We start from the raw sequence: 25212 nt of genomic DNA on the forward strand, positions 1-25212 counted from the left end.
CAAAATTTCCTTTTTAAATCCCAATTACAGAACTTATGATGTCTCTGTTGAGGAAAACGCAGCAAATGGAACTGTTATATTCCAAGCTAAAGCCACTGATGAAGACTCCGGAAACAACTCTATAATAACATACACTTTACTGTCTAGAGAGTGTGATGAAAACTTTTTCGTTGATGCTTCATCTGGGAATGTCACTGTCACTGGAAATCTGGATCACGAAACCAGAAGTGAGGTGATTCTATGCGTCCAAGCAACGGATGGAAAGTTTCGAACGACCACTAAGTTAGTGATAACAGTAATGGACGTAAATGAATTTGCTCCTGTTTTTAATCCACAATTTTATCAAAGACGCATCTCAGAAGCGGCTTTGGTTGGCGAACCTGTCATTCAAGTGTTTGCAACGGATAAGGACTCGGGAAAGGACTCTAGTATCTTTTACAACATTACTGGCGGTAATGTTGATGGCACTTTTACTATTGATCCAGAAAATGGCACTATTGTTCTCCTGAAGTCTTTGGATTACGAAATACAGAAGCTTTACGAGCTTCATGTACAGGCTTCTGACGGAAAATTTAGTTCAGGCGTAAACGTTTCAATTCAAGTTGTCGACTACAATGATCACAATCCCGAATTTCGTCAAGCAAGTTTTTCGTTTTCCGTCCCAGAAAATGTTACTACTGGTCATCTTGTAGGAAATGTTAACGCCAGTGATAACGATTCTTACGATAATGCCAACATCCATTATTCAATTTCAAGTGTTGGTAACTACGATAAATTTGTTATAAACTCATCAACTGGCGACATCTTTACTGCTACCGAGCTTGATGCGGAAACTGTTGAAAACTATGTTATTTTGGTAACGGCTAACGATACTGGTAATCCATCCAGAATATCAACAGCTTTGGTAACCATAACTGCTACTGATGTCAATGACAACACTCCAGAGTTTGTTCAGCGGAATTTTACAGTCAATATCTCGGAGGCGTCTGTCTTGGGAACAAATATAGTGTGTCTGTCTACCACAGATCCAGATTCCATGCGACACTCAGAGATTACTTATTCAATTGCAAATGGCAATGTGAATGACACTTTTAAGGTCACTGCTGAAGGCGTGGTCGTTTTACAGAAACAACTCGATAGGGAAACAGTTGAGCTTTACAACTTGACGATTGTTGCAGGAAACAGTGGAGCCACTGTACCCCAATCACGTGTTCCAGCCATTGTTATAATTAATATTGTTGATGTCAACGACAACAGTCCAGTGTTTCAAAAGTTGAACTATTCGTTTACCGTCCCAGAAAATGACACCGATAGGTACTTTGTAGGAAGCGTCACAGCTAGTGACAGAGACTCTTACGACAATGGCCACATATCTTATTCAATTCCAAGTCTCCGTGATCACGATAAATTTTGGATTAACACTTCAACCGGGGAAATCTATACAAATGGCGTGCTCGATTATGAAACTGCTGAAAACTACGCGATTTTGGTCGAGGCCCATGATAGTGGACATCCACCAAGAATGGCTGTTATTTTAGTCAACATAGCCATTACGGACGTCAATGACAATTCTCCTGAATTTGTTGACAGATATCTCCAGGTGAACATATCTGAAGCCTCTACAGTAGGAACACAGATCGTGTGTCTGTTCACCACTGATCGAGATTCCGTGCAACACGCACGCACTTCTTTCAACATTTCCAAAGGCAACATCAACAATACTTTTGGAGTCACTGATGAAGGTGTGGTCGTTTTACAGGGACACCTCGACTGGGAAACCATTTCCATGTACAATTTAACCATTGATGCTGTGGACTCAAATTCTAGTCAATTGAAGTCAAGCAACTCAGCTGAGGTTATTATATACGTCGACGACATCAATGACAACCATCCAGTTTTCACGAAAAGCTCATATTCAGCCAAGATGTTAGAGAATGTGCCCATAGGACATAGAGTGATCAGTGTAACAGCACATGATAAAGACAAAGGCTCCAATGGACTGGTAACTTACTCTTTGGTTGAAAGTCCGTGGGATACAGATGAACTAGCAAGCAGCATATTCACTGTCAATGACATAACTGGAGCCATCTCAACCTTAAAGAAACTAAAACTGAACGCCTCCCAAGTAGAGTATAAATTTCAAGTCAAGGCAAGTGATAAAGGGGTTCCGAGTTTGGAATCGTTCACAAACGTCCGTGTAACGGTGGAGGATACCAACGATTCGCCTCCTATATTCACAGTTTGCCCAGAGATCAAAATAGTACCAGAAGAGCAAACCGAAGTAGAAAGCGAAATCTTTCGTGTTTCGACCACCGATGCAGATCATGGATCAAATGCCAACGTCACGTATTCTATTGTTGACGAAGAATTTCCTGAGCATTGTGCGTCAGAAAACGGTGTTTTTCGAATAAGACACGATGGAAGTATCTACAACGTAACGGAACTGGAGGGGGGTTGTACTTATAGCATTAACATTAGTGCCACGGACGGAGTGGAATTTGATTTCTGCTCGGTTGATGTCTATGTAATGATGGCTGAACCGGGTACAATAGGCGGCCAAACAGGTAAGGCCCAGTTCAGACGTCGTGCCTCTGTCGTGCCGAGATAAATTGCAATTAGGTTCGACTGTAGCACCGCAGGAAAACAACTCTGATTCAGACGTCGTGACAGAGTCGAACCAAATTCAGGATATACCGATGCCTCGTAACAATTCTCCTCCTAACTCCCCGTGGGAACGCAATCTCCCAAAATACATTAATATGATTTATGAATTTTGTTTAGCACGGCAGAAGCACGACGTTTGAATCGCTACCGTGCCATAGTCGTGTAGCACGGCAGAGCTTATCGAACTTAATTGCTTGCCGAACTTAATGCAAAAGTTTTGATTCAGACGCCGTGCTTCTGCCGTGCTTTTGTCGAACTTAATTCCTGAATTTAGTTCGGCACGGCAGAAGCACGACGTCTGAACTGGGCGTAAGTTGTATTTCTCTTGACTGCAAATGACGTTATGTTGAACTTTAGCATCAGGATGTTTAATACAAAACTAGCATTTTAGGTTTCTTTGGAAGATTCTAAAAATCCAAGCAGAACGCTTGCCCTTGTCCATCAATGGTAATAACACCGCAGAACAACTCGCGACTGCAAAAATTGTGTACGCATTATGTCACCAAATGCCAACCAAATATGCAAATAAATTAAATAAAAAGATTCTACAAAGCAAAATTAAAGACCGAATATTTTCGAGAAGAAGTGCAATATCACTATGGTTGAAGGGGAAAGAAATCAAAATTGCCATTCGGATGACATTTTGGATCTTTAGCCATTAGGTTTTCTTTTTAGGTGACACTTCTTTAATTTTACCACTTTTGATGTTTTCCTTTTCTCTTACAAGATAATAAAGCAAATTTGCAGCGAGCTCCGGACTGATACATCAGCTGGGATGCTGTCCCTTAAACTTTCTCATCTGTTGATCTGTAATAAGCAGTCATCAACACCTCACACACTTATTCTTGCAGCCGCTGTATTGTGCGACAGAACTCAGGAAAACTAATTTGTTTCACCCTTTTTATTTCTCTTTCCCAGGTGGACTTCCAGAGGCTGGGCAAATAACTTTGATTGTTATTGGCATCACCCTGTTTCTGATACTTGTATGTCTTTCCGTCGTTTGGTTCTTGCGAGTGAGAAACCGAAAGTGAGTGTCAAAATAACTCAAACTACTGTGAATCCTGGCTCTTTTACAAGATATCATGTCTCAGACCTCTTCTTACCGACCTCTCCAATACTCTTTGTTCCTTCCCTTCCAAGGCGCAACTGTACTTCTAATATTCTAATTGGGAGTATTTCTGTTTTGAAAATTAGGAAGATACCTGTTTCAGCACGTACATCGGCTAAACATTCAGCAGAGTGTGTAAGTAAACCTCGATTATGATGAATAAATACAGAAAGTCATGTTGTTTTTACTATAGACAATTTCGTGGCTGGCTTGGTTTGTCCACACTATGGGAATGGCACGTGATCAATCAACCTCGTTCCCATGCTCTCTCTCCTTTGCCTCCCTTGTCACTGATAGAAAGACCCCGGTTGCGGCTGGTCACGTGACCACCCAAAATCTGGGTGGTAAAAAATCTGTTGGGCGGGAGGGGTGGCAGAATGTTTTGATTGTTGCTGTGACAAGCTTTGTGGGATTCAAATTCTCGAGCAGTAGCTAAAAACTACCCGCTTTATCGGGGTTCAAAGTCGAATTTTTCCGATGAAGAATGCTACATTATTTCTGCCGTCTCCAAAATATAGAAGACTTTCGTTCACAAAGAAATTTGGCAACCGAATAAAGCACAAACTTTTCGACGGTTGGCACATGTAAAACGTCACGTACCGAATCGAAGTGAAACAAGTGTATCAGTCTCTTGAACCTTGGCATTCGGAGGTAATTTATTTTCTTCTTTGTGCGGTATTTTAGATGTTAAAAGGCATTTCTGTCACACGGCCGATTAGCCGAGTATTGACTTGCTTTTGATTTATAACGATTCAAAATGATTTTCAGTTTTGTTGACATAAGCTCGCACTTAATCTATTTCATCTGTGTCAGGTTTTTGTAAGTTTATGTTTAATTTCCTTGGCATAGTTAAGAATTATATTTTGCAAAATGTTAAATAAAACAGCGTTTTATATAGCGAATGTGCCGTGAGGTTAATTCAGGGCTTCAGGCAACATGAAACAGCTAAACAGTTTACTTCTAAGTAAATCGACCGGCTGGAATTGAAATCAGAGTGATACTTCAATACGCTGGATATATATAAGTATATTTCGTTTAACCTGTGTGAAGCTTAGAATAGGACTGGAGAATTTCAAAGGTGTATTTGCCCGTGTGTGAATTAATATGGCGATGACCAACGATCGCCTTCTTTCGCTTCAGTTGAGATCGACAGAGATTATTCGTTGGCTCTACCCCGGTGAAAAAAATTTGTATAGGTGGTCACGTGACCAGTTGCAACCAGGGTCTTTCTTCCAACGACAGGGAAAGCAGAGGAGAGAGAGCATGGGAACGAGGTTGGTGATCAATAATCAATGACACGTTATGTCATGGTACTTAAGGTAATTCCTCTGAAATAAAAGTGACAATAGAGTTTTGTTCAAACTTTGTCCACTGAATATTTGTCATATTATAACCTCAATTTTGAAATAAAAAAGGAGGGTGCCCATGCTCATTAAGGAGCAGTGACGCATTGAAAATGCCCCATTTTGGCATTATTTGATGCTTATTATAAGAACGCATTCCCAGTAATTGTAAAATCTTTGTGAACCCAGACTCATAAGAACGCGCATTAAACTACAGTCAATGCATTGTGTCGAACACAAATAAACATTTTAAGTTTGATTCAGGCAGAAAGCTAAATCCTTGATTAAAAATTTGAACCAAATTTCTTGACGTGGTTACCGACTGCAAAATAGAAAAGACCACAGTGTGTCTGCTATTTTTCTTATTTATTCAATTTTCAGCAATAGAAATTAGATCAGTCTTTTCTTACGCAAAGCTTTTGATTAGTTGATTACAATGACTGGAAAAAAAATTGGGTTGCCCGTGCTCGTTTGTGAGCTAGAGCCATTTTTCAACTGACAGAGCTCAATATCAAGGCAAATCCGCCATGTTTTCAATATGCGCGTGCACGAGCGCGCGCTAATGACGCCATAAATTATGCGCAGTAAAGATGCGTAATGCAAATGTGAGGAATGACCTTAATGTGAATGTTCAATGACAGGTGATGACAGTGATCAATGACACGTGATGGTGTCGGGGAAGAGTTCCTCATCTTAGGAGCGGGAAACAGTTGTTAGCAGAGCGACCTTATGTGGGGTCAAAAAAGTAAACGCGGGTTAACGTAGTTATGATAAAAAAAGTTCACTAATAGAAAAAAAACCTAGTCAGGTATCCGTTCTTTAACATTTTGCTTTGTTCCATAGGATAATGTTCTTCAATCAGATACAGGAGGAGACAACACACCCCCCACTATCTGCGAAAGTAAAATGTGACAACGGAGATTTCTTACCAGAATACTCCTGTTTTTGATTGCTTCTTTATAGTTAGTAAATTAGTTATCCTTTGCTTAGCAACGCCTAGGTCTTATCTAGCCAATTGCTGTGTTATCTAACTTTGCTTGCACAAGTAGGAATTTCATTTTATTGTGTTTGGAAATGGTACGTTTGACATTGCCGTAGTTTGCAATCCGACACATCTGTGGCTCTAGTTTCTTTAAGTAGTCAAACTTGCCTTTAAATTTGCCGTTTTTCGTACTCCGCTAAACTTTTATTTAGTGTGAACACAGTAGTGACTTAAATAGAATTGGAAAGTTTGTGTGGGCCTAATTAACGAGGTGGCTGTTCCTAACATAAAGAAATGTCACCCGCCTTTCCTACATAGCATAGAACGTGAGAACGTGAGAACGCGAGAACGTTTTATGAGCTTTATATTTGGTAAAAACAGGTTCCTCCAATACATAGTACAACAATTTTTCCAACTATTACATGTACAATTAGTCGAATAATTTCGCGTTAACTTTAAGTGACGGTTCGTGTTACCAGTAGAAATTAAAATGCCTTAGATGTTGATTAAAAGGAACATAAAGCTTTCTAAATAAAAGGCGTATCATTGGGCTACATAAAATGACGTGATAATACACATTCTTTGTGTTGGCGTAATATGGACAATCTGCTGCAGCCATGATAATATAACTTAGGTATTCAGGTTGCAAAAACGCTGTGCTCGTATCATCCTTGACGCCCACCAACGCCTGGGTCTATTTTGGAAATAGGAGTATGGGTGCCATGTTACATCGAGTCTGACATAAGATGCTTCTTACAGTGTAGCTTAGATGGGGATTATGGGTGCTTGCCCTGATTACACAGCTGAACAATAGCTAACACAGTAGAAACACTCGAAGAGCTAATAGGGAGTTTAAGAAAACCACGACGGCAACGGTAACGGGAACGTCGCTAAACAAAAGGTTTAATGAGTAGAATAATGGCTGTGCACGTGCGTTGTAATTCTTGGTACATTTCTTTGCCGTCCTCTGTAAAACAACAATGTGAAATGACCAAATTCTGCGTTGTCTGAAGAACATGAACCACGACGGCTAATTTTTAAAATTGCTGTTTCAAATTTATCGCCGTGTCGCAGATTCAGTTTTGTTTTGACAGTGATAAACAAAATAAGTGACTTCAGTGTGCCGCGAGATTCGTAGGTAAAATTTAAATTCATTTGTTGTCCTCGGCGTCGCCGTCGTAGCTTCTTAAGCTCCCTAATGTCACTGTATTAACGAGTAGGTGTAGTAGAGTAAAAGAGGGAGATACGCACCTCTGAATCTGTGATAATTCTTAACAAAGTATTGAATAAACATTTTAAATTAAGTCATCATAGAGATAGGATTTTTACTCTTTTCCTTGATAATTATTTTTAGATCAACGAAGTTAAGTAGTAAGATGTTACCTTAAGTTTTAGTTTAGCTTAGGCCCGGTTCATACGTCGCATTTCTGCCTTGTCGAATTCAATTCAACGAATTAAATTCGACACAAATTCGACGTCTGAATCGGCTGCCGCATTTCTGCCGCACGTTCGACTGGGCTTGTCGCATTATCCGACAGAAATGTGACACCGATTCAGACGTCGAATTTCTGTCGTGTCGAATCTAATACATACATTATGTTAATGTATTGAGCATGCGTAAATGTTTTCCCGCCAAAGAAAAAGTAGAAACTTGGCCATTCTCGACCCAATGCAACCTGAACATGTTGCAACACATACTGCTCCGTTGTCAGCCTTCTCGTTCCCGTTCCATTGGCGGACAATTTTTCGCAAAATTAAAGTCCTTCGTCGCTCAGTATTTTCGTCCGCCATATTGGATACTCTACGTTTAAAACATTTTCCGCTGACCGAGATACCCGACAGTATTAATTCTGAATTAAATTCGACACAAGTGCGACGTATGAATCGACAGTTGCATTTCTGCCGCACTTAATTGAATTGAATTCGACACGGCAGAAATGCGACGTATGAACCGGGCCTTAGTCTTGTATATTTTTTGCCTATTTATTAGGTTTTTAATAATTCTTAATTAAATTTTTAATACTTTTGTAATTAGGTTTTCATAAATTTTAGAAGTAAATATTTTGATACTAGTCTTATATCTACCACGTGTCACCCTGGTTAACCACATTTATCGGCCCAAATTTTGCTCATTAGAAGCTGTTAGAGACTTGATAGGTCAATTGGACAGAATTATAGAGAAAATAGAAAGCTTTGGAAAAAATTGTGCTTTTCTTTAAATAAAGTTTGTTTGTTTAATTGTTTGATTGGTTTGCTTTTTCGGTATTGGGTTGTTTTTTCTCGGTTATTTAAAGCCAGAGCATTTTTATGGGTTTAAGTCTGCGACTCGCTTCTGAAATAGATTTTTTAAATATCACCGCTTGTGGTAGTGGTTAATATACTATACTTACTACACTCAGTTAACGGGCAAGTTTATTTAATGACGAGGTGGCTTGTTCGCACCACTGGATCGACTGTTTTTGTGCAAGATATTTGTACACTAAAAGTTTCGTGAACAAGCATTTCAGCCAGTTCAGTCGCACGAGTTTGTTTTGCGTTCATTGTTGACGTGGAATACTGAGTAACTCCAGGCGTTGTGACATCTAAATTCCCTGGTACTATTACATCACAAAGGTTTTTTACTACTGCTTCTCCTAAACTATGATATTCACTTTATTGCAATTTCTTTGATGTCGTTTTCCGCTTCTCTGAGGTACCACAAAAAAATATAATGTCTTTCCCCCAAATGTAATTAAATGATACACGCGAAGCATTTGATAATCTTATTGAGAGGAACAGCGTCGTATGGGTAAAAACTAGATATGTATCTGAAGACACTCGAGTGACAGTTTCCAGCGACTCTAGCCCTCGGAGATTTCTCTGAAGAATTTTCGAATCTTGGCGTTCAATCAGAAAAGGCCAGTTCTAACATCAGTCCTTTAGCTTGCTATCATGATGCTAACTCATGTCACTTGGCCAAAACGTAGTTGCTTCTAAAAGCAAAAGTACATGGATTATAACAGGGCTAACAGAGTCCGCCTTCTTCCAACTCGTCTTCGAGGACCTCTTGATTCTGTTGTTCTGTTTCATCTTTGATAGTCGATACCGGATAAGCACTCAGCTGTGTGTCAGTCTTACCAAAGTCATTGATGTTCTGGATAGGCTTTCTCTCCGTCGATCCTCTGCCTCCCACACTCCCAGGGACACGCAGACTACGAGATAACTTGGCAATCTAAAGTGAAAATCACCTCAGAATAAATGTAAAGCCTGCCAACATACCTCAAACAAACGCTCTGTGTTCCGTTTTTTTTAGACGTAGGGTAAATTGTGCCAAACGCTGACAATGGAGTCAATAAGAAATAGACATTTATGAAGAATCGGTGTTTCAGATTCATGGGGAAGCGTGAGGAAAAAGTTTCCATTTAGGAGAGAGTTGGGCGTATGGAGGCTGAGATCATGAGGGGTCTGTTAGTTGGGGTTTGACTGTATTATAATGCGCGCTCACTAACCTCATTGTCTAAGTACGTGAAAAGTGCTTGGGATGTGCAGGTTTTCATTCCCTCGGCATCGCCCTGATCAAAACAGTCCAGAACTTTTTCTGCTGCTATTGCTTCATCTGAACTACTAAACCCAGGAATTCTGATACAAGAGAAACACTAACATCACTTTCATTTCATACAAAGTTTAGTTCAGAATGCAAGTTCTACAAAAAAAGACAAGATACAAGAACTTGTCTACCTTGATCTACAGTAGAACTTACTGAGACTGAACTAGTCCTTAACCACGACCCTAACATTCTCAAAGACTTAATTGAGCCACTATAGAGATAAAAAAAGCATACTTTTCCGTGATGTACAAACTAAACTGGTCTGACTAGTGTTTTCAGTGTTAGCATAATTTTGATGCTCGTCCACTACAACCCTCACTTGAATCTTGCAGGGTTCTTCTGAACATTTCTCTTCATTCGTGCAATTATTTGAGTTGAAAAATTTAACTTAAAACAAATAATAATAATAATAATAATAATAATAATAACAAACAACCTCATAGAACGTACTCAAAAGATTCCTTGTAACAGTTATCAGCAGCTACATAGTCACTCTCATGAAGATGAACAACAACCATGCCGAGAACAACCTGAAAACATTATAATACAACTACATGAGCGCTGTAAAACTAAGGAATTCAAAAGTAACTGTGTTGATAAGAACTATAATACAGTCTCTATTCAAGTTTGATTTTAGGGGAACAGTACCATCAGTTTTATTCATCAATTAAAAGAAAAAAAACAGAGCTTTTCACAGTTAACTGAACATAAGCATTTAACACAAACATGTTGTTAATTTAGGCAGGGGGTGGGGTGGGGTGGGTAAGGCCGTAGCTACCTTCAAGTAGATTGAGATAGCAAAAATATAGACAGTGGATGGTCCTGGTCAAAACATTGGAACAGATTTCCATTAAAATTAATCCGTTGATCAGATGACTAAGCAAGCTTGCGAGGTTTTTAACCAGACCTGTTTTTAATCTCAAACTTTGCCCCACCAACCCACAAAAACAATACAGCTACTAAAATGGAAGAATGACTGCGTTCCTGAGTTCACTGTAGAAATTAAAGTTGATGAACAGTCATGGAGGACTTATGAGGAAGGTTTAGTGCTACCAGACATGGAATTAGGAGGTGGGGGAAAGAAAAAAAAAAAAACGAACTAGCATGGACTTAATAAGGTGTACCTTTGACATCATTTGGAAGTTGTCAACCTGCTCATAAAGTTTCATTTGTTGTCGCATAATATTGAGAGCTTCCTGAAATCTACAGAATAACAGAAAAATCTAGTTCACAACATCATTCAGAACGATCACAAATAACGAGTATGAAAAGATCTACAAGATAACAGTAAGAGAATATCCCCAAAACAAGGTAAGTCCAGATAAATACGTCTGATACTAATACACGTGGTCAATTGTGGTGGTCATTTGTGTCATTTCCCATCAGATTCTCATAAAAAATGATTGAATAAGTAACAATTTTTAGTTACCTTTTTAACTTTAAAAGGAGGTTAGCAGCTTTTGACAAAGGTTCAATGGCCTCTCGAATCTTGTCCTCTGACTATAATTTAATTAAACAACTTCCATTACGTCTGTGACATACATGTGTTGTGATCAGGTAAAATTAAATTCACAGCTCAGATGAGATGGTTCTTTACTTTTTCAATAAGCAATACAAATCAAGTTATCCTGAAATGTTAACCAAGTTCTCAGAATGTGATAATCAGGTTGACTGGAGAGGTCTAGTTGTCAATGATAAACTTTGGAATCAATTTTTTTGCTAGTCTCACACTTGTGACATGATGAGCTTTACACCTTTCACAGAGTACTGTTGAGCTTAAAATCTTCCATCTTTCTTCATGTAGCACCACATAGTATGCTCTCGACATCATTAATCTTAACAGTATACAGGACACATGACATTATGAGCCAAAAAAATGGCCCATGCTCACTACGAGGGGATCAACTCTGTGGCTTTAAGTGGGAGGAGCTCTCACTCAGTGTTTGAAAGGTCATGGGTTTCAATCCCTTTAGGAATTGGATATTTTCTTTGTTCCACCCATGCTCATGACATGATTCATGAACATTACATTTGACCTTTTCTCAGTAAAACTTATATTGTTGGCAAGTTTGTTTTAAGCAAAAGGCAGTGACTACGTACAACATTCATTTCACTGGCTGTGATGTATAGCTCAGCAGCTCTTGATGGATCAGTAGTATCACACATCCTTAAAGCAACAACAATACAAGAAATTACCATGTGCATATAATTTCATAATTTCATAAACATAATTTCAGCAGCATAGCATCTGGAAGCTGTGAACATTTGTGACTGATTGGCAGAATTAACAAATCTCCCACCTTCAGAAAAATTTTTTTTTTCAGTTAAGTCAATTTAATGATTTTACAACAAAATAGTCTGATCATACCATCTACAGATTCATCTACAGATTCATCTGCATGTATGCCCCCTCTTGTATCCCCTCATAATCAGCATCACATGATACAAATTATTTTTGTCTATGGATATGTTTGTTGTACATGCATAATCTTTAATTGCTTTTCTGTTTCCTTTTTATCATTTCTTTACTGCCAGCCTATGTATAGTTTGTGTTATTTTATTCATTCTGATTAGCTTAATGTTTACAGCTATTCTGAGTAATTTTTTATTAATCTTTTGTTATGTATACCCAACTGCAAAAAGAAATTAATGGTATCAAAGTGTTTGCAGGGGTATGCAAGCCTGGGGCCACAACATGACCGGTGACATAACATGTGTAACTTAATTTTTGTGTTCAGCAAAAGAATTCTTGAATTAATTTTTTGGAAGTTTAAACACAATTGAGGGACATGACTTTTGTGTTCCCCACATGGGGTAAACTGTGTGTGAATACAATCAGGTGGAAACTATCCACACCAACCCAAAGAAGGGTTATTGGAAATATTTCCTAGGGAGAGGAGGGTCTCTTTAGCTGAAATGTTTTAAGGGATAATTCCCGGAGAAATTTGTTCAGGTAGGGAAGGAATGGGGGGTTGGGGGAGGGGAGCTCAAAGCAAAAAACCCTCTGTGGGAGGGGTATGGGTATTTTGTGGGACAATACAATTAAAGTATCACTTACTTGGCTCCTCTAACCAGAGCTAGGGCTCCTGTGTCTGGATTGCCACTCTGTCTGTACATATCACTACACCAAAAGAATGGACATGCTGCTGTTCATTTGATTGTGGTATTTAATGTTCTAGGTTGTGAATATGATTGAACAACTACAGGCTAGACAGGGGTATTATTGGTATTTAACTTGCACACATAATTAACAGTATTTTCGTTATTTTAAAGTAGGATCATTTAAAGAAACTTCTTTTATTCCAGGTTCAATGAAAAGGTCCTTAAAAGAGGCTACACTGTTTATTTTTTGTTATAAAGAGATTATTAACTAAGTTTAAAAACTTAATTGGCTCAGGGGCAGTCTTTTATTGGCAACATCCCAGCCACATATCAAAGAAGGATGATTTCTGAGTATTACATGTACAGTAATATACAGCTTTTACACAAATTGACATAAAATAATGGGAAAAAGTTGGGCCAATGTTTTTCAAGTTTACACTCATGCAATGTGTTTTAATCCTCCTCTACTTTGCCCCCAAATGCTCCTACTTGTATTTGGCTTTCTTGTGTTTATAAATACTAACAAGCGCAAAGGAATTAAAATTCCTTACACTGCTCTTTCCACCAAAGAAACTGCCTCTGTGACTTTTTTCATTTCCTTCAGAACTGAGGCAGCCTGTTCCAAAGCCCTGTAAAATACATGCAAACAATTCATTTATAATACATGCGAATCTCAATGCTTGTAAGATTAAGCAACCTGGGTCCATATTGTGTAACGACTGGAGACAGAACACTAATTTTCTCTTTATTTAAGTGCCCAAATAACAAATCATGAACCAGTAATTGCTCAAGATGGTGGATTTCAATTAACTCAAAGCCAACAAAAGGAAATCAGGCATTTTCAGCTCAGAAGTATAAACTTAGCTACTGTAGGTACAGTCCACTCTAGGCATCATGTAATTAGAAGCTTATATTAATAAACTGCAGTTTTGGGGGTGTTTATTAGATCAAGACAAACACAATTTACAAAAAAGTGCAATGTTACTGAAGTACTTACTTTGCTGCATGGAAGAGACTTAATTGAGAGAAACATGCATTAAGGACAAAGATGTAATAGTGATGTCAAATTGTTTGTTCTTGACAAAATTATTTACTGTTACTTAAAATGTCATGATATCAGGAAGCCATTTTGCAGTGTACAAATTACCTTCAGATGAAATCTGAAAATCCTAGCTGAATGAATACTAAAGAGGTCACAATATATCAGTCAATTATCACAATATATCAAACAATTAGAACATGCTTCAGGAACTTCGTACCAACCTTGCTATCGCTTCTAAATAATTTATTACTAATCTTTACAACATGAATACATTGATCTCTTCCAGTTCTTATACATGTATGTCATTAAAATATAGCTAGGTTAACCATATGCTGCAACAATCTCAGGGTGATTGTTGTTGAGGCTGTGCAGTTTAACTTACAATCCTATAGCAGTTAAAGATGGTAAAGGATACGAATGTGAATTGTAGTGGGCATCAGCAGCTTTTTTGAAGGCATCACTGGCCCTATCATAAGACTTGGCAGCTTTAAAGCATGTTCCTGTAATAAGGCAAACAAAGACGCTTTTAAGGACATTCGCGTGAAAATTTTCCAACATTCATTTTTTTTCTGAACTTTTTACCACTGTAAGATGATGAGTTAGTTGTGTCAGAAATGTAAAAAAAATGGGGTCACCGACTTCATTTTGGAGAGAACATGTCTGGAAGAACACCCTAAATCTGAAAAAATCGGGCTTCGTTAGCGAATAAGGCCACAGTGTCTGTAAGCCCCAAAATATTGCAATTAGATCTTTAAAGTGAAATGTTCTCTGCTATTTAAAATATTGTTTAAGTGGACTTACATGTATTAAGAGAATTTAGTCAACTGCGGAGGTTCCTTAAAGAACAAGTTCGCATTTAGCGACCATAGTTTCATACGCCTTGCAGCCGCAAGATGGCAGGATTCGATGTCCTGTGGACAGAAATCTTGAAATTTTTTTTAACCTCCCACATTGATTTTTTGTTCAATTTTGGATGATGTGGAGATAATTGGGAAATAAAATCTTTTTCTGGAAAGAAAAGTAAGGGCCACTGAACGTTTAAGATCGTTAAATCCAGGCAAAGCTATAGCAATGGCCATCTGCCCTATCATTGCCCATTTTATTACTTAGCGTGTGCTCTCATGTGTGACGTGGCGTGTGAATTTACATGCACAGTAAGGATGCACAGAAACAATTAGTGTGAACGTCCTAAGACTCTATCAACTCAGTAAGCCTTTTATATTAGCCTTTTAAATTAGCATGGAAGGGGTAATTATTTTTGGACTTGCTTATAAAACTGTTATTATTATTATTGTTTATTATTAATTTATTATATCATGATAATACAAAAGACAGATCCAAGACGATGAGCACAAATCCCCATGAGAAGTTGTTTGAACATTTCGCCCTTGGGAAGCTAAACCCATTTGACCAAATCTGAATCTTGGAACTGGAGCAAATTTTGTTCCAATTTCAATCTCACCTGCTTTTGCTTTTTCTGAAATATGAATCACTTGACAGAAAATTTGGGAATTCCATGAGAAGAATTAATAATAACAACAGCAATAATCATGATCATGATCATAATCATAATCTTAATCATATTTAACCAGCTGAGAGTAAACCCATCAGTAAATGCTGTTATCAAAGGGTGCCCTGCGCAACTAAAATATTAAATAAAATAATAATAAGATTACAATATATGTAGTAAAACATAAAAACTAGAATTTATACAAGTATTTAAAATTCTTACTAAGAACTATCACTAAGAAAGTCCGTAAGCACGGTTTTCAAAATTAATAGAGATTCACTTTCTTTCAGCATGACATTAAATATTACAAACTTGTGCTTCGATTAAATGAAATGGACATATTTTTCAGTGACTAAAATTTGGGTATTACATTGTACTAGAACTTGAGAGATTGTTCTCTTTCTTTGAAATTTTGGACATAAATATTTTCTGCTCTAACACAGCAAACTGAAAAATAATGTTCCATTATTTTGTCACTGGGATTACCAAAAATCCAACCTAGAATCTTTGATTGACTGTAAATTACCCTGGAAGAGCATGTAACTTGACCCAAGAGACTTTTCAATATCCTTACTTAGATTTTGGGAAGAACGTCATTAAAACTACTCTTGTCCTATCTCTCCTAGATGCTCGGTTATTCATTTTGGCCACATGTATATGTTCTTGTTTTAACAACTTAAACAATTTCAACATTAACATGTTTAAATTGTTTAAGTATCACATATAATGGTAAAAGACTTATAAGAAAACAGTCATTAGAAAAAGGAAAAACTTCCTGAAAAAATTTTCAAAAGAGTTAAAAGTTGAGCTCTTATAATCCAAGAACATTGGGTGATTCCAGAAAATATCCATACCACATATCATGGGCAGCATCTTGGAATTCTGAGGGAGAGGGGGTTTCTTGGTCTGGAATTCTGAAGGCTTGGGGGGTAATACAGTTTAGAATTCCAAATGCATGGAAGGGGGGGTTCAGCTCTGGATTTCCAGAGGGGGAAGATGGTGAAAGCTTCACTTGAAATCGCTGATCTGATAACTTTTCCAGTTTGTAAATCAAGCACGAACCGGCCGCGGGATCAATCAGGCAGGTGTTATGCGATGTTAGCGATGGGCTGTGCAGCAAGCTCCACATCAGAAGAGGCCTTAAAGTTTATGAATTAGTAGATAGATAAATAAAATATAAGAAAAATCAATATTTCTTTCCAATCTAAAATTGTCAATTGACGATCTTGTTGGGTGCAAAAAACTTGCACCAGTCTCTTGTTTCCAAATGGAATGCCTGACAGATTTCTAGGCTGCATTACAAGTGGTCAGCAGTTACTCAATGAACAAAATTTTCAAAATGCAGGTGATGGCACATCGTGAACTTTACTTTTGTCTTCCACTGGTATTGATATGATCTACTCTCCTAAAAATATGAAGCTAATGAACTGAAAACAAATAGTTTTATTTGGTGATAAGCAATTTATAGATAACACTTAGAAGGGAAAACTATGTTACACTGTTTTAATTGTTATAACAAACTCGAGTTGCTTGTTTGCTTGGCCGGAAATTGTGAGCAGAATTTTCTTGGAGGGGGAAAAAGCGCAAGTTTCCCATTCGTTAGAAGTTTTAGGCAGTCGAACTGGAATTCCAAAGGGTCTGAAATAAAGGGAGGAGGGGTTAATAATTTTGGAATAATTTTCAGAGGGCATAAGGGGAATGGGGAGCATTTTGGAATTTCCAAAGGCAAGGGAGGTTGAAATGTTCATGCCGCCCGTGGTAGGGTATGGATATTTTCTGGAATCACCCATTTGAGTCTGTCCTTGCAACTTGTCATTACTGTAATTAATACATACATGAACAAAATGCCAATACATACCAGCTTTCATATATTTATCAGCAGCACTGTCCCAGTCAGGCTTCCATTTTAACCAGCTTGTCTTCACACTAAGTATGAAGACCAAAATACACTTTTTATAACATACCAGTCAACATCCATCCCCCTCTTCAAAGGGTAACCATGACAGTGACGCTGAGGGCAATGTCAATTATGAAATGAATTTATATTTTACCCACAAATCTTGTGGTACTCTAAATCTTGTGGTACTCTTAAGTCATTTCCTTTGTTTATTACAGATAAAACTTAGTAAATGGTTTGAACCCAGGAGTATCAGTAGTTCGTATAGTGTGATCGTCCGGGTGAGTGTAGTTCTGAAAAGAACTGTTGTTGGTGACTGACATTTCGACAACCTGAGCGGAAGTCATCTTCAGAGTCAAGTGAATGGTGCTTGTCAGTCGATGATGTTGTAAGTCTGGTCCGTTGAGTGTGATTGGTCAGTATAGCCATGATGGTATTGGTTGAAAGACTCGTGTAAAGTTTGTCATCAGTCATTGGTGGGTTTTGATCCGTCTATTGTTAGTCAAATAGGTTGGTTTTGGTCTGTGTATTGTTAAGTTGGTCTGTTAGAAGTCCGTTTGTCGGTTTCGTTTCTGTCATGGATAAGTCGTTTGTAAGGCGCCGGTAGTTGTTGACATCTGTTAAGAGGCGTTTGTTCTAGGTTAGTGTACCAGCTTTACAGAGTCAGTTGTTGAAAATAGTTTGTACTGTAGGTTATGCACTGAGCAGAGTCCCAGTCAATGCTGTTGTTTGTCAGTTAATGATGTACAGCAATGTGATTGTTGGCATCACCATTTCTTGTGGCTCGTTTGTGTTCAGTCAGACACACCGGACAGCTTATGTGACGAAAACAGATACCCTGAACATGTTTTTCACAAAAGCAACCACAACGCTGACTTTATTAGACGAAACATTTACCGACCTACTGAAGCTGATGCTACGAACAGGAACCCTACACCTGTTACTACAGTGACTATACCTTACATTAAGGGCACTTCTGAGACCATCTCACGGATCCTACAGCCCTACAACATTCGTGTAGCCCACAAACCTACAACTATGTTACGACACTTACTGACCAACGTGAAAGACAGAGACGAACCTAACGACAGACAGAGAGCAGTTTACAAGATCAAATGCTCCGACTACCAGGCTTCCTACATTGGTGAGACTGGCAGAAACCTTAACACGAGACTTAACAATACACGGACCAAAACCGACCTATTTGACTAACAATAGACGGATCGAAACCCACCAATGACTGATGACAAACTTTACACAAGTCTTTCAGCCAATACCATCATGGCTATACTGACCAATCACGTTCAACGGACCAGACTTACAACATCATCGACTGACAAACAACATTCACTTGACTCTGAAGATGACTTCTGCTCAGGTTGTCAAAACGTCAGTCACCAGCAACAGTTCTTTTCAGAACTACACTCACCCAGACAATCACACTATATGAACTACAGATAAAACTATCACAAAACTAAATCCGGAACACAGTGATCGATTTGAAAATCATAGAAATTTAAAAAATTAGCTGTCATGGTTCACGCTGTTTTGCATAGGACTGTAAAGAAATGGACAGAGAATTGTGACGCATGTGCACAATCATTGTCCTGCTCTTTAAATCTTTTGTTTAGCGATGTTCCCACTGCTGTTGCTGTCATGGTTTCTTAAACTTCCTATTTTGAATTTTGGGTTGGTCAAATTTTCATATCCCGGGCCATGAATGGTGTTCAAAAGACCCACTTATGGATCATATTAGGCAATAAAATGCCACTATTCCAGGACATACATGGCAGAAATGATTAACGGAAAAGAAAAACTTCACCCTCACAAACCCACTTTGAATTTCCACAGTGCCTCAAGTATTGCTTTTATATGCAATTTATGTGATTAAATCTTTGCAAGCATAACTTTTTAATTATCCTAAAACAAAGCACACAACTTTTGAAGGTCTTTCTTTGTCTTGTAATCACTTCTGTTTTGAGACAAACCATCCTTACCCCTCCCATATAGAGTCAACTGCACCACCCCAACAACAACAAGTGACGTCAGATTTCTGCCTCCTGGGACTCAATAAATTGTCAAAATAATGTCCTGTTTATTTGACAGACACGTTGAGCTTACTTTAACATTGCAAACTAAGCAAAAAGCTATTGAGGTAGTCCTAATTCTAATGAGCTTACATAAATGAAAAATTTTGACGTCCTTACGCTGATACATGCTTTCGCTATGTCAGAGCCGAGATTCCAAAAAACATGAGCTTAGCGCTTATTCAATCTGAAGCTGTGAAGCTCACACAGGACACTTCGATAATATAAGAGTGACAATTTAAAGTGATAGTATTTTAAGAATTAAAAGACCAGAAAATAAAGCAATACTCACAATTTTTCGGCCTCTTTCAAGAGCTGCAGTCCTTCTTGTAACTTTTTTTCCTGCAAGGCCGCCATTTTAAATTATGCTATAAAACCGCAGGCTAGTTGCGTGTAACGCGGTCTCAGAATTTACGTGCATTCGCGGGCGTCTAGCTCACGCGCAAATATTAACGCTCACGCGCAAATACTAACACCCACGCACGGTAAGAAATGAATTTTATTTCATTTATTTTGTGTCTTTGTCAGAAGGATATATTCACTGTTCAACTTTAAAAAAAGCTGACCTACACGTAGAAACTTCATTATTTTGGCAGGATACTCTTCTAATCTTCTAACGAAGTGGAGACAGAACTTGGTATTCCGCGTCGAAGAGGGTTTTGCAGAGTATCCCTCATCCAATAAACGTTGGTTTAAATATTCAGTATCCCGTTCATTCCTGTAGCAAAAATTAACAATGTATTTTCTTGCTCGATATCCCGTTTTACCTGATCTAAAAATCCCATATCAAAATTTCCCCGGGGGAAAACTCTCATATAAAAAGTTCAGGGGTGCTTTGTAGTACCGTTTTTATGGGTTAATAAACCCGATTTAGTACCTCTTAGGGTGTTCAGGCTTAAACAGTCCACAGCGGGAGCTTTCACGGTATCTTTAAGGGTATTGAACCAAAAAAGTCAGCCGGTCAGTTATTGTGTTGCTAAAGAATTTGTACCTCTTAGGGGTAACAAATTTTCAAGCCACGCCCACAAAACATAATCTTGGTACCTCTTAGGGTTTCTTTTCAAATTTCCGACAAACAGCCCCGTCCTTTTTATAAGGGAGTCCCTCCCCAGGGGCAAATATCCTGTATCCCGTTAATACCTAAATATCTCGTGTCCTTAAAACCCCGTATAGGGGCTCTCGTATGCAGAACCACGTTGAAACTGATCTCTTCCTGTGGGGGTCATTAAAAGTATTGTCGATAACTATTTGTCTTTTGAGTTTACGCGTTTCAGTACGATGTGGCCACAGGTGTATTTGAATGTGACAAGTAAAACTGAGCTAGCTTTTCCGACACATTATCATGTAAGTCAATGTAACAGGGCTGTTCCGAAAACGCGGAGTGCAAGGTGCGGAGTGTAAAGAAAAAAAAAATCAAAAAATTAAAAAAAAAAATTTACAAGAAAATTAGAAGTAAAATAAAATTTAATAGTGAATTGAAATAATAATTAAATACATAAATAAGCTTAAAAATAGAAATTAAATAAATACTAATAAAAGCCTGAAGTGGACTGTTCATATCGCGGTCATTTCATTCAGTCAAAATGGTATATTCAACTCACGATTTTCATAGTTAGCAGTTCACGTTTAGGAAAAAAAATGAAGAACAGTACAGTTTCTGACCATGTCTAAAAAAATGTGACAAATCACGACTCGAACTTAAAACAATCTAATCTACCTTCGGTTTTTTGGGTGAAAGCTGTGTTGCCTCGAAACAAATCTGCTTGGCTTTCCAAAAATAAACCTTGAACCATTCAACAACGTGCCGGTTGGCAACTCCGCCTCCTAACGTTCTCGCATTTGGATTGATGAAGTTCAAACGAAAACCTTGAAACCTTTTCAGCACTGAAAAATTGTAAGATAAAAAAAGATATAGACTGGCAAATGCAAATAAAGAAACAAATTAATTCACAGGTTAAGTTGCACTTTCAGAAAACAAATTAGGTTGTATGGAAAACGAGTGTGGAAATTGTGGAGTGTGGAAAATGAGGACTATGAAAAATGAGAAGTGGGGAAAATGCGGAGTTTTTATAATTCACATGTACATGTTTTTTTTTTTCTACATTCTCTGCAAATCGTGACATTCAAACTTACCGTTAAAAGAATTAAAAAATCGGCATTTTCCACACTCCCTATTTTCCATCGGCTCCTCATTTTCCTTACTCCGCACTCCACATTTTCCATACAACCCGATAGGGCTCCGTTTGGACAGCGTTTTCGATGTAGTGTGGACGGTAAGCGAAAACGCACCAAAAAGTGGGCGTTTTCAAACGAAAACGCACTAGTATGGACGGGCCTGTGGCAAACCAAATGATAATGATGGATCATGATGATGACTCAGGAAAAATTCTTTTCACTTTACAGGTTCTTTCAGGTCTTTCTGGGAACGCTTTTTTTAACGGCTGATTAACTTTACATAAATTGTTTGCTTAACATCTGTAAACACCGAGGGCGTTGCATTGAAACCGGAGGTCGTTCCGATCATTTTTCTATAGAATGTTCTATCTCTATAGACCCATTTCCAACAGTTTTAGTGGTACACCCAAGGGGCGTTTGCAAATGGCATCGCTTCATTAATTATAGACAGCAAAGAGCAACTTTATAAATTAATGAGCATTCAGATCTTGCTGTTTTAAACAAATGCAAATTATCTGGTTCATAAAACCTTCTAACTTGTTCTCTAAGCAAGGAGGTCTGAGACGTTGTCAAAAATGAAATAATCGTTAAGTGAAATAATAGTATTCACTCTCTATTTAGCACTTGAATTATACCAAACATTTCCTGTCGCTGAAGAGCTTAGATTGTTTGAACCAGTAACTATGGTACCGTTGTAATTTTCGTGACACACAAAGTATCGACCAATGTCTGTTCGTTTCCTTTGTCGTGGAATTAATTGGCAAGGACGCGCGTCAGCTGCCTTTTGCACATAATCCTGCAGCACTTCCACGGAGAAATCGCTTCTTATTTCTGTGATATTACCTGAAACTCAAAATGTCTGATGCTGAGCTTGAAACAGTGTTTAAGTCGTTCTGTGCCTTTGGCGCAGGAAGCAAGGACGCACAGGCCACGATGGACAACGCGAAGTTTGCTAAATTTTTTCGCGATCTCAAGTTGTACGACAAAAAATTCACTCAGACTGACACGGATATAATCTTCAACAGACCAGAAGTTAAGAGGTGAGCTCAAGACTTTCAAATCCCTAAAATCTCTTGCTCCAATACACTGTCATGAGATATTTCGCTTTATAGACATGTTTGTTTGATACTTGCTTTGCAGCAAAACCGATCGAAAAATTAACTTCAGCCAATTCAAGAAGGCGTTAACCTTGTGTGCAGAGAAAAAATATGGAAACAAAGACGATCTGCAAAAGTTGATCGACCAAATCTGTGCTGGAAAAGGCCCCGGTACAAGTGGAGCTACAGTAAGTCGTTTAGTTTCTCTGTAATCCAGTCACGGTCGGTATTATTTAGCATATGTTGGTAACACCGACACGACGTGAGTGCGCTAATGCACGCATGCAGGGTGAGATTACGTTACTTACCTGTGTCTTACAGTCGTTACATATCATCAAATAATATTTTGCCTTATAATTTTTCCATATTTGAGTAAAGTTTTATATATTGTTTTGGATTTATAATTTAGTGCAATGCAACGATAGCGAGGCTTTGCCCTGATTAGATCATTCTCAATCATTCATTGTTTCAGTTTCCAGTCGTTCATGGAAACTGTAGGGTTGAGTGACTTAATTTTTAAAATATTTGTCTATAGCTGGTTCTAGAAGTGAAATAAAAAAAATATTCCGCTCTCGCGCCAGAGCGAATAACCAGAAACCAGCTCTTGAATACGAAACACTGCGGGCACAAGACCCAACTCGCAGGCTGACATTGGTTTATCACCTGACAGGGGTAAATAGATTATGACAGTCACACCTTCCCCTCAACTCCAAACATGGATTCTGGAATTCTATTTTCTGGTAGCTTTTAGGGGTTCTTTTCAAATTTCTGATGTATCTTTATCGTTTCTTTTTTTTTTTAAATGAAAATTCCCACTTCCAGGTTAAGGTTCCTCAGAAGGGATTGTTTTGTTGATTTTTTTAAAAAGAACTGTATTTTGTTTTCTTTTAATTTTCCCCCATATGGCTTGCCAGGTGATGTTGTTTCTGCAAAGTCCTGAGAGAGTAGGCCTTGTGATTTACTGGTGATGACCAGCTAAGATTATACATGTACATATACATGTATGTGACTTTTTTCTATATCACCTTCCTTGCTGAACCAAGATTTGTTAACTCAACACAAGCCAATCTACAGTAAACACCTAAGACAAAACAAATGTTAATTTTGCACAACAGAGGATTGAAGTAACTATAAATAATATAAAACAAGATCCCAAATCCTTCTTAAAAAACTAAAAATGAATAAAAAGCCAGTTCCAAATATCTAAGGGATCAGAAGTACTAAAATATTTAATGACACACTGCAGGTACACAAAGATATAACTATTAAAAATATGAAATATCTAACCAAGTGACATTTATTTAATCTACCTTATAACAAGGTATCAAACAGTCCTGTTGTGTTTGTCATGATAGCAAACTTTGGACTAGTATTGCTTGTCAGTTGTGACTTACAATATTATTGCTATCTTGTTTGTTTTGTTCATAGAAAATAAGCAAGACAGGTGGCGTAGATAGAATGACGGATACCTCAAAATACACTGGATCTCATAAGGAACGCTTTGATGAGAGTGGTAAAGGCAAGGGTCTGGAGGGTCGTAAAGACTTTGATGACAAGGCTGCAGAAGGTTATGTTGGGGGCTACAAGGGAAAGGATACTTATGATAAGACTCATTAGTCAAAGGACTTTGAAACAGGTTCATACATACTAACTGCATTATCTGCTTGATTTCTTTGTATGGTGAACGGTGACTAATTTTCAATGGAGTAAAGCAAACTTTTATGCACATGAGATATAAAATGTAGCTTAAAATGTATGTTGAACATGTGAGTAATGGCCATGCTGTTTTAATGTTTTCTGGTGAAGTGACTCAAACTGTGATTGAGTGATTGTTGTCCTGCATTGGTTTAAGTCACTTAAACTACATGTACTAATATGAGAGAGTTAATATTGTAAACAATTGTAAGTTGTTCAGCAGTTTGTAACTGATTTAGTTAGATGCTTTTGATGTTTGAAGTCATTGTAAATGTAATTTCTACATGAAATGAATAAAGTAAACAGAACTTAAATTGTAGCGGAGTTTCCTTTTTTAAAGGTTTTGAATTAAATTAATTTACTCTCGAATAAATTTGATTCATAACAAGCAGATACTGAAAACAAGAGCTTGACCTAAAAAACCTTTTCAGACTGAGGACCTTGTTATTAGGAGTTGTGCATTCCTGACTGCATGTAGAAATGGCACATAGCCTGATAAAATAATTATTTGTGATAAACCTTTGATCCTTGTCAGATATCAAAGAATACTTTATGTAACTCACATGAATTATCTTGTTTGGATAATTTATTTACACGGGATGTTTATTAGTGTACAAAGTTTGGTTTGGGATTTTAAGAACTCCTTATTATCTCGAAAACAACTTACAGTACAGGTACATGCTTGTTTAGGTTCTCAGCCCGTTCCTTAAATTATGAAAAACTCTCTGAAGTACTTTTAGAAACTACTCTCTAAAGCACCTTTCGTAACGTATCGAGGTAGGCCTACAACAAAGAACTGACACTATTGAACTTCATGTACTGGTATATGGAGCTAACACTGACTGTGCTTTGTACTCAGATGTTAGCAAAACTTAACACCTGAGAGTACATGGGGTAAATGTTACTTGGGGCTATGAAATGAAG

General features: G+C 37.9%; 3 protein-coding genes across 5 annotated transcripts in view; 2 read left to right on the plus strand and 1 right to left on the minus strand.

The window, feature by feature from the left end:
* LOC110049442 (uncharacterized) overlaps positions 1 to 8335 on the plus strand; it is a 35146-nt gene extending 26811 nt beyond the window's left edge. For all 3 annotated transcript variants that reach the window (XM_089298078.1, XM_089298079.1, XM_089298080.1), the window contains exons 10-13: positions 31 to 2564; positions 3583 to 3691; positions 3859 to 3907; positions 5959 to 8335. In XM_089298078.1, the coding sequence (XP_089154204.1) occupies positions 31 to 2564; positions 3583 to 3691; positions 3859 to 3907; positions 5959 to 6027 (2761 nt within the window). In that variant the 3' untranslated portion in view covers positions 6028 to 8335. The remainder of the gene's footprint in view (positions 1 to 30; positions 2565 to 3582; positions 3692 to 3858; positions 3908 to 5958) is intronic.
* LOC110049441 (gamma-soluble NSF attachment protein-like) lies at positions 6445 to 19700 on the minus strand. The gene is made up of 13 exons (XM_089298083.1): positions 19614 to 19700; positions 17196 to 17263; positions 14243 to 14327; positions 13783 to 13800; positions 13337 to 13414; positions 12742 to 12804; positions 11784 to 11850; positions 11113 to 11183; positions 10808 to 10886; positions 10134 to 10213; positions 9586 to 9715; positions 8055 to 9308; positions 6445 to 7497 (listed from the first exon to the last, which is right to left on the minus strand). Exons 1-12 carry the CDS (start codon positions 19676 to 19678, stop codon positions 9102 to 9104), a joined length of 1011 nt encoding a protein of 336 aa, XP_089154209.1. The 5' UTR covers positions 19679 to 19700; the 3' UTR covers positions 6445 to 7497; positions 8055 to 9101.
* A 2522-nt stretch (positions 19701 to 22222) lies between these two features.
* On the plus strand, positions 22223 to 24602 carry LOC110049464 (tubulin polymerization-promoting protein family member 2-like). Its single transcript, XM_020755256.2, has 3 exons — positions 22223 to 22536; positions 22637 to 22781; positions 24022 to 24602. The coding sequence occupies exons 1-3, from the start codon at positions 22352 to 22354 to the stop codon at positions 24208 to 24210; spliced, it is 519 nt and encodes a 172-aa protein (XP_020610915.1). The 5' UTR covers positions 22223 to 22351; the 3' UTR covers positions 24211 to 24602.
* The last annotated feature ends 610 nt before the right edge of the window (positions 24603 to 25212 follow it).

The sequence above is a fragment of the Orbicella faveolata genome, unplaced genomic scaffold (assembly GCF_042242905.1).
Source record: "Orbicella faveolata isolate gen_17 unplaced genomic scaffold, um_ofav_v1 contig_3, whole genome shotgun sequence".
Taxonomy (NCBI): Eukaryota; Metazoa; Cnidaria; class Anthozoa; order Scleractinia; family Merulinidae; genus Orbicella; species Orbicella faveolata.

Coding starts and splice junctions, on each gene's coding strand:
- LOC110049441 (XM_089298083.1), bottom strand. CDS start 19,678: ATGGCGGCCTTGCAGGAAAAAAAGTTACAAGAAGGACTGCAGCTCTTG. Junction 14,328..17,195: donor TGATAAATATATGAAAGCTG/GTATGTATTGGC, acceptor GCCTTATTACAG/GAACATGCTTTAAAGCTGCC. Junction 9,309..9,585: donor TCACGTACTTAGACAATGAG/GTTAGTGAGCGC, acceptor TTTTCACTTTAG/ATTGCCAAGTTATCTCGTAG.
- LOC110049464 (XM_020755256.2), top strand. CDS start 22,352: ATGTCTGATGCTGAGCTTGAAACAGTGTTTAAGTCGTTCTGTGCCTTT. Junction 22,537..22,636: donor AACAGACCAGAAGTTAAGAG/GTGAGCTCAAGA, acceptor CTTGCTTTGCAG/CAAAACCGATCGAAAAATTA. Junction 22,782..24,021: donor CCGGTACAAGTGGAGCTACA/GTAAGTCGTTTA, acceptor TTTTGTTCATAG/AAAATAAGCAAGACAGGTGG.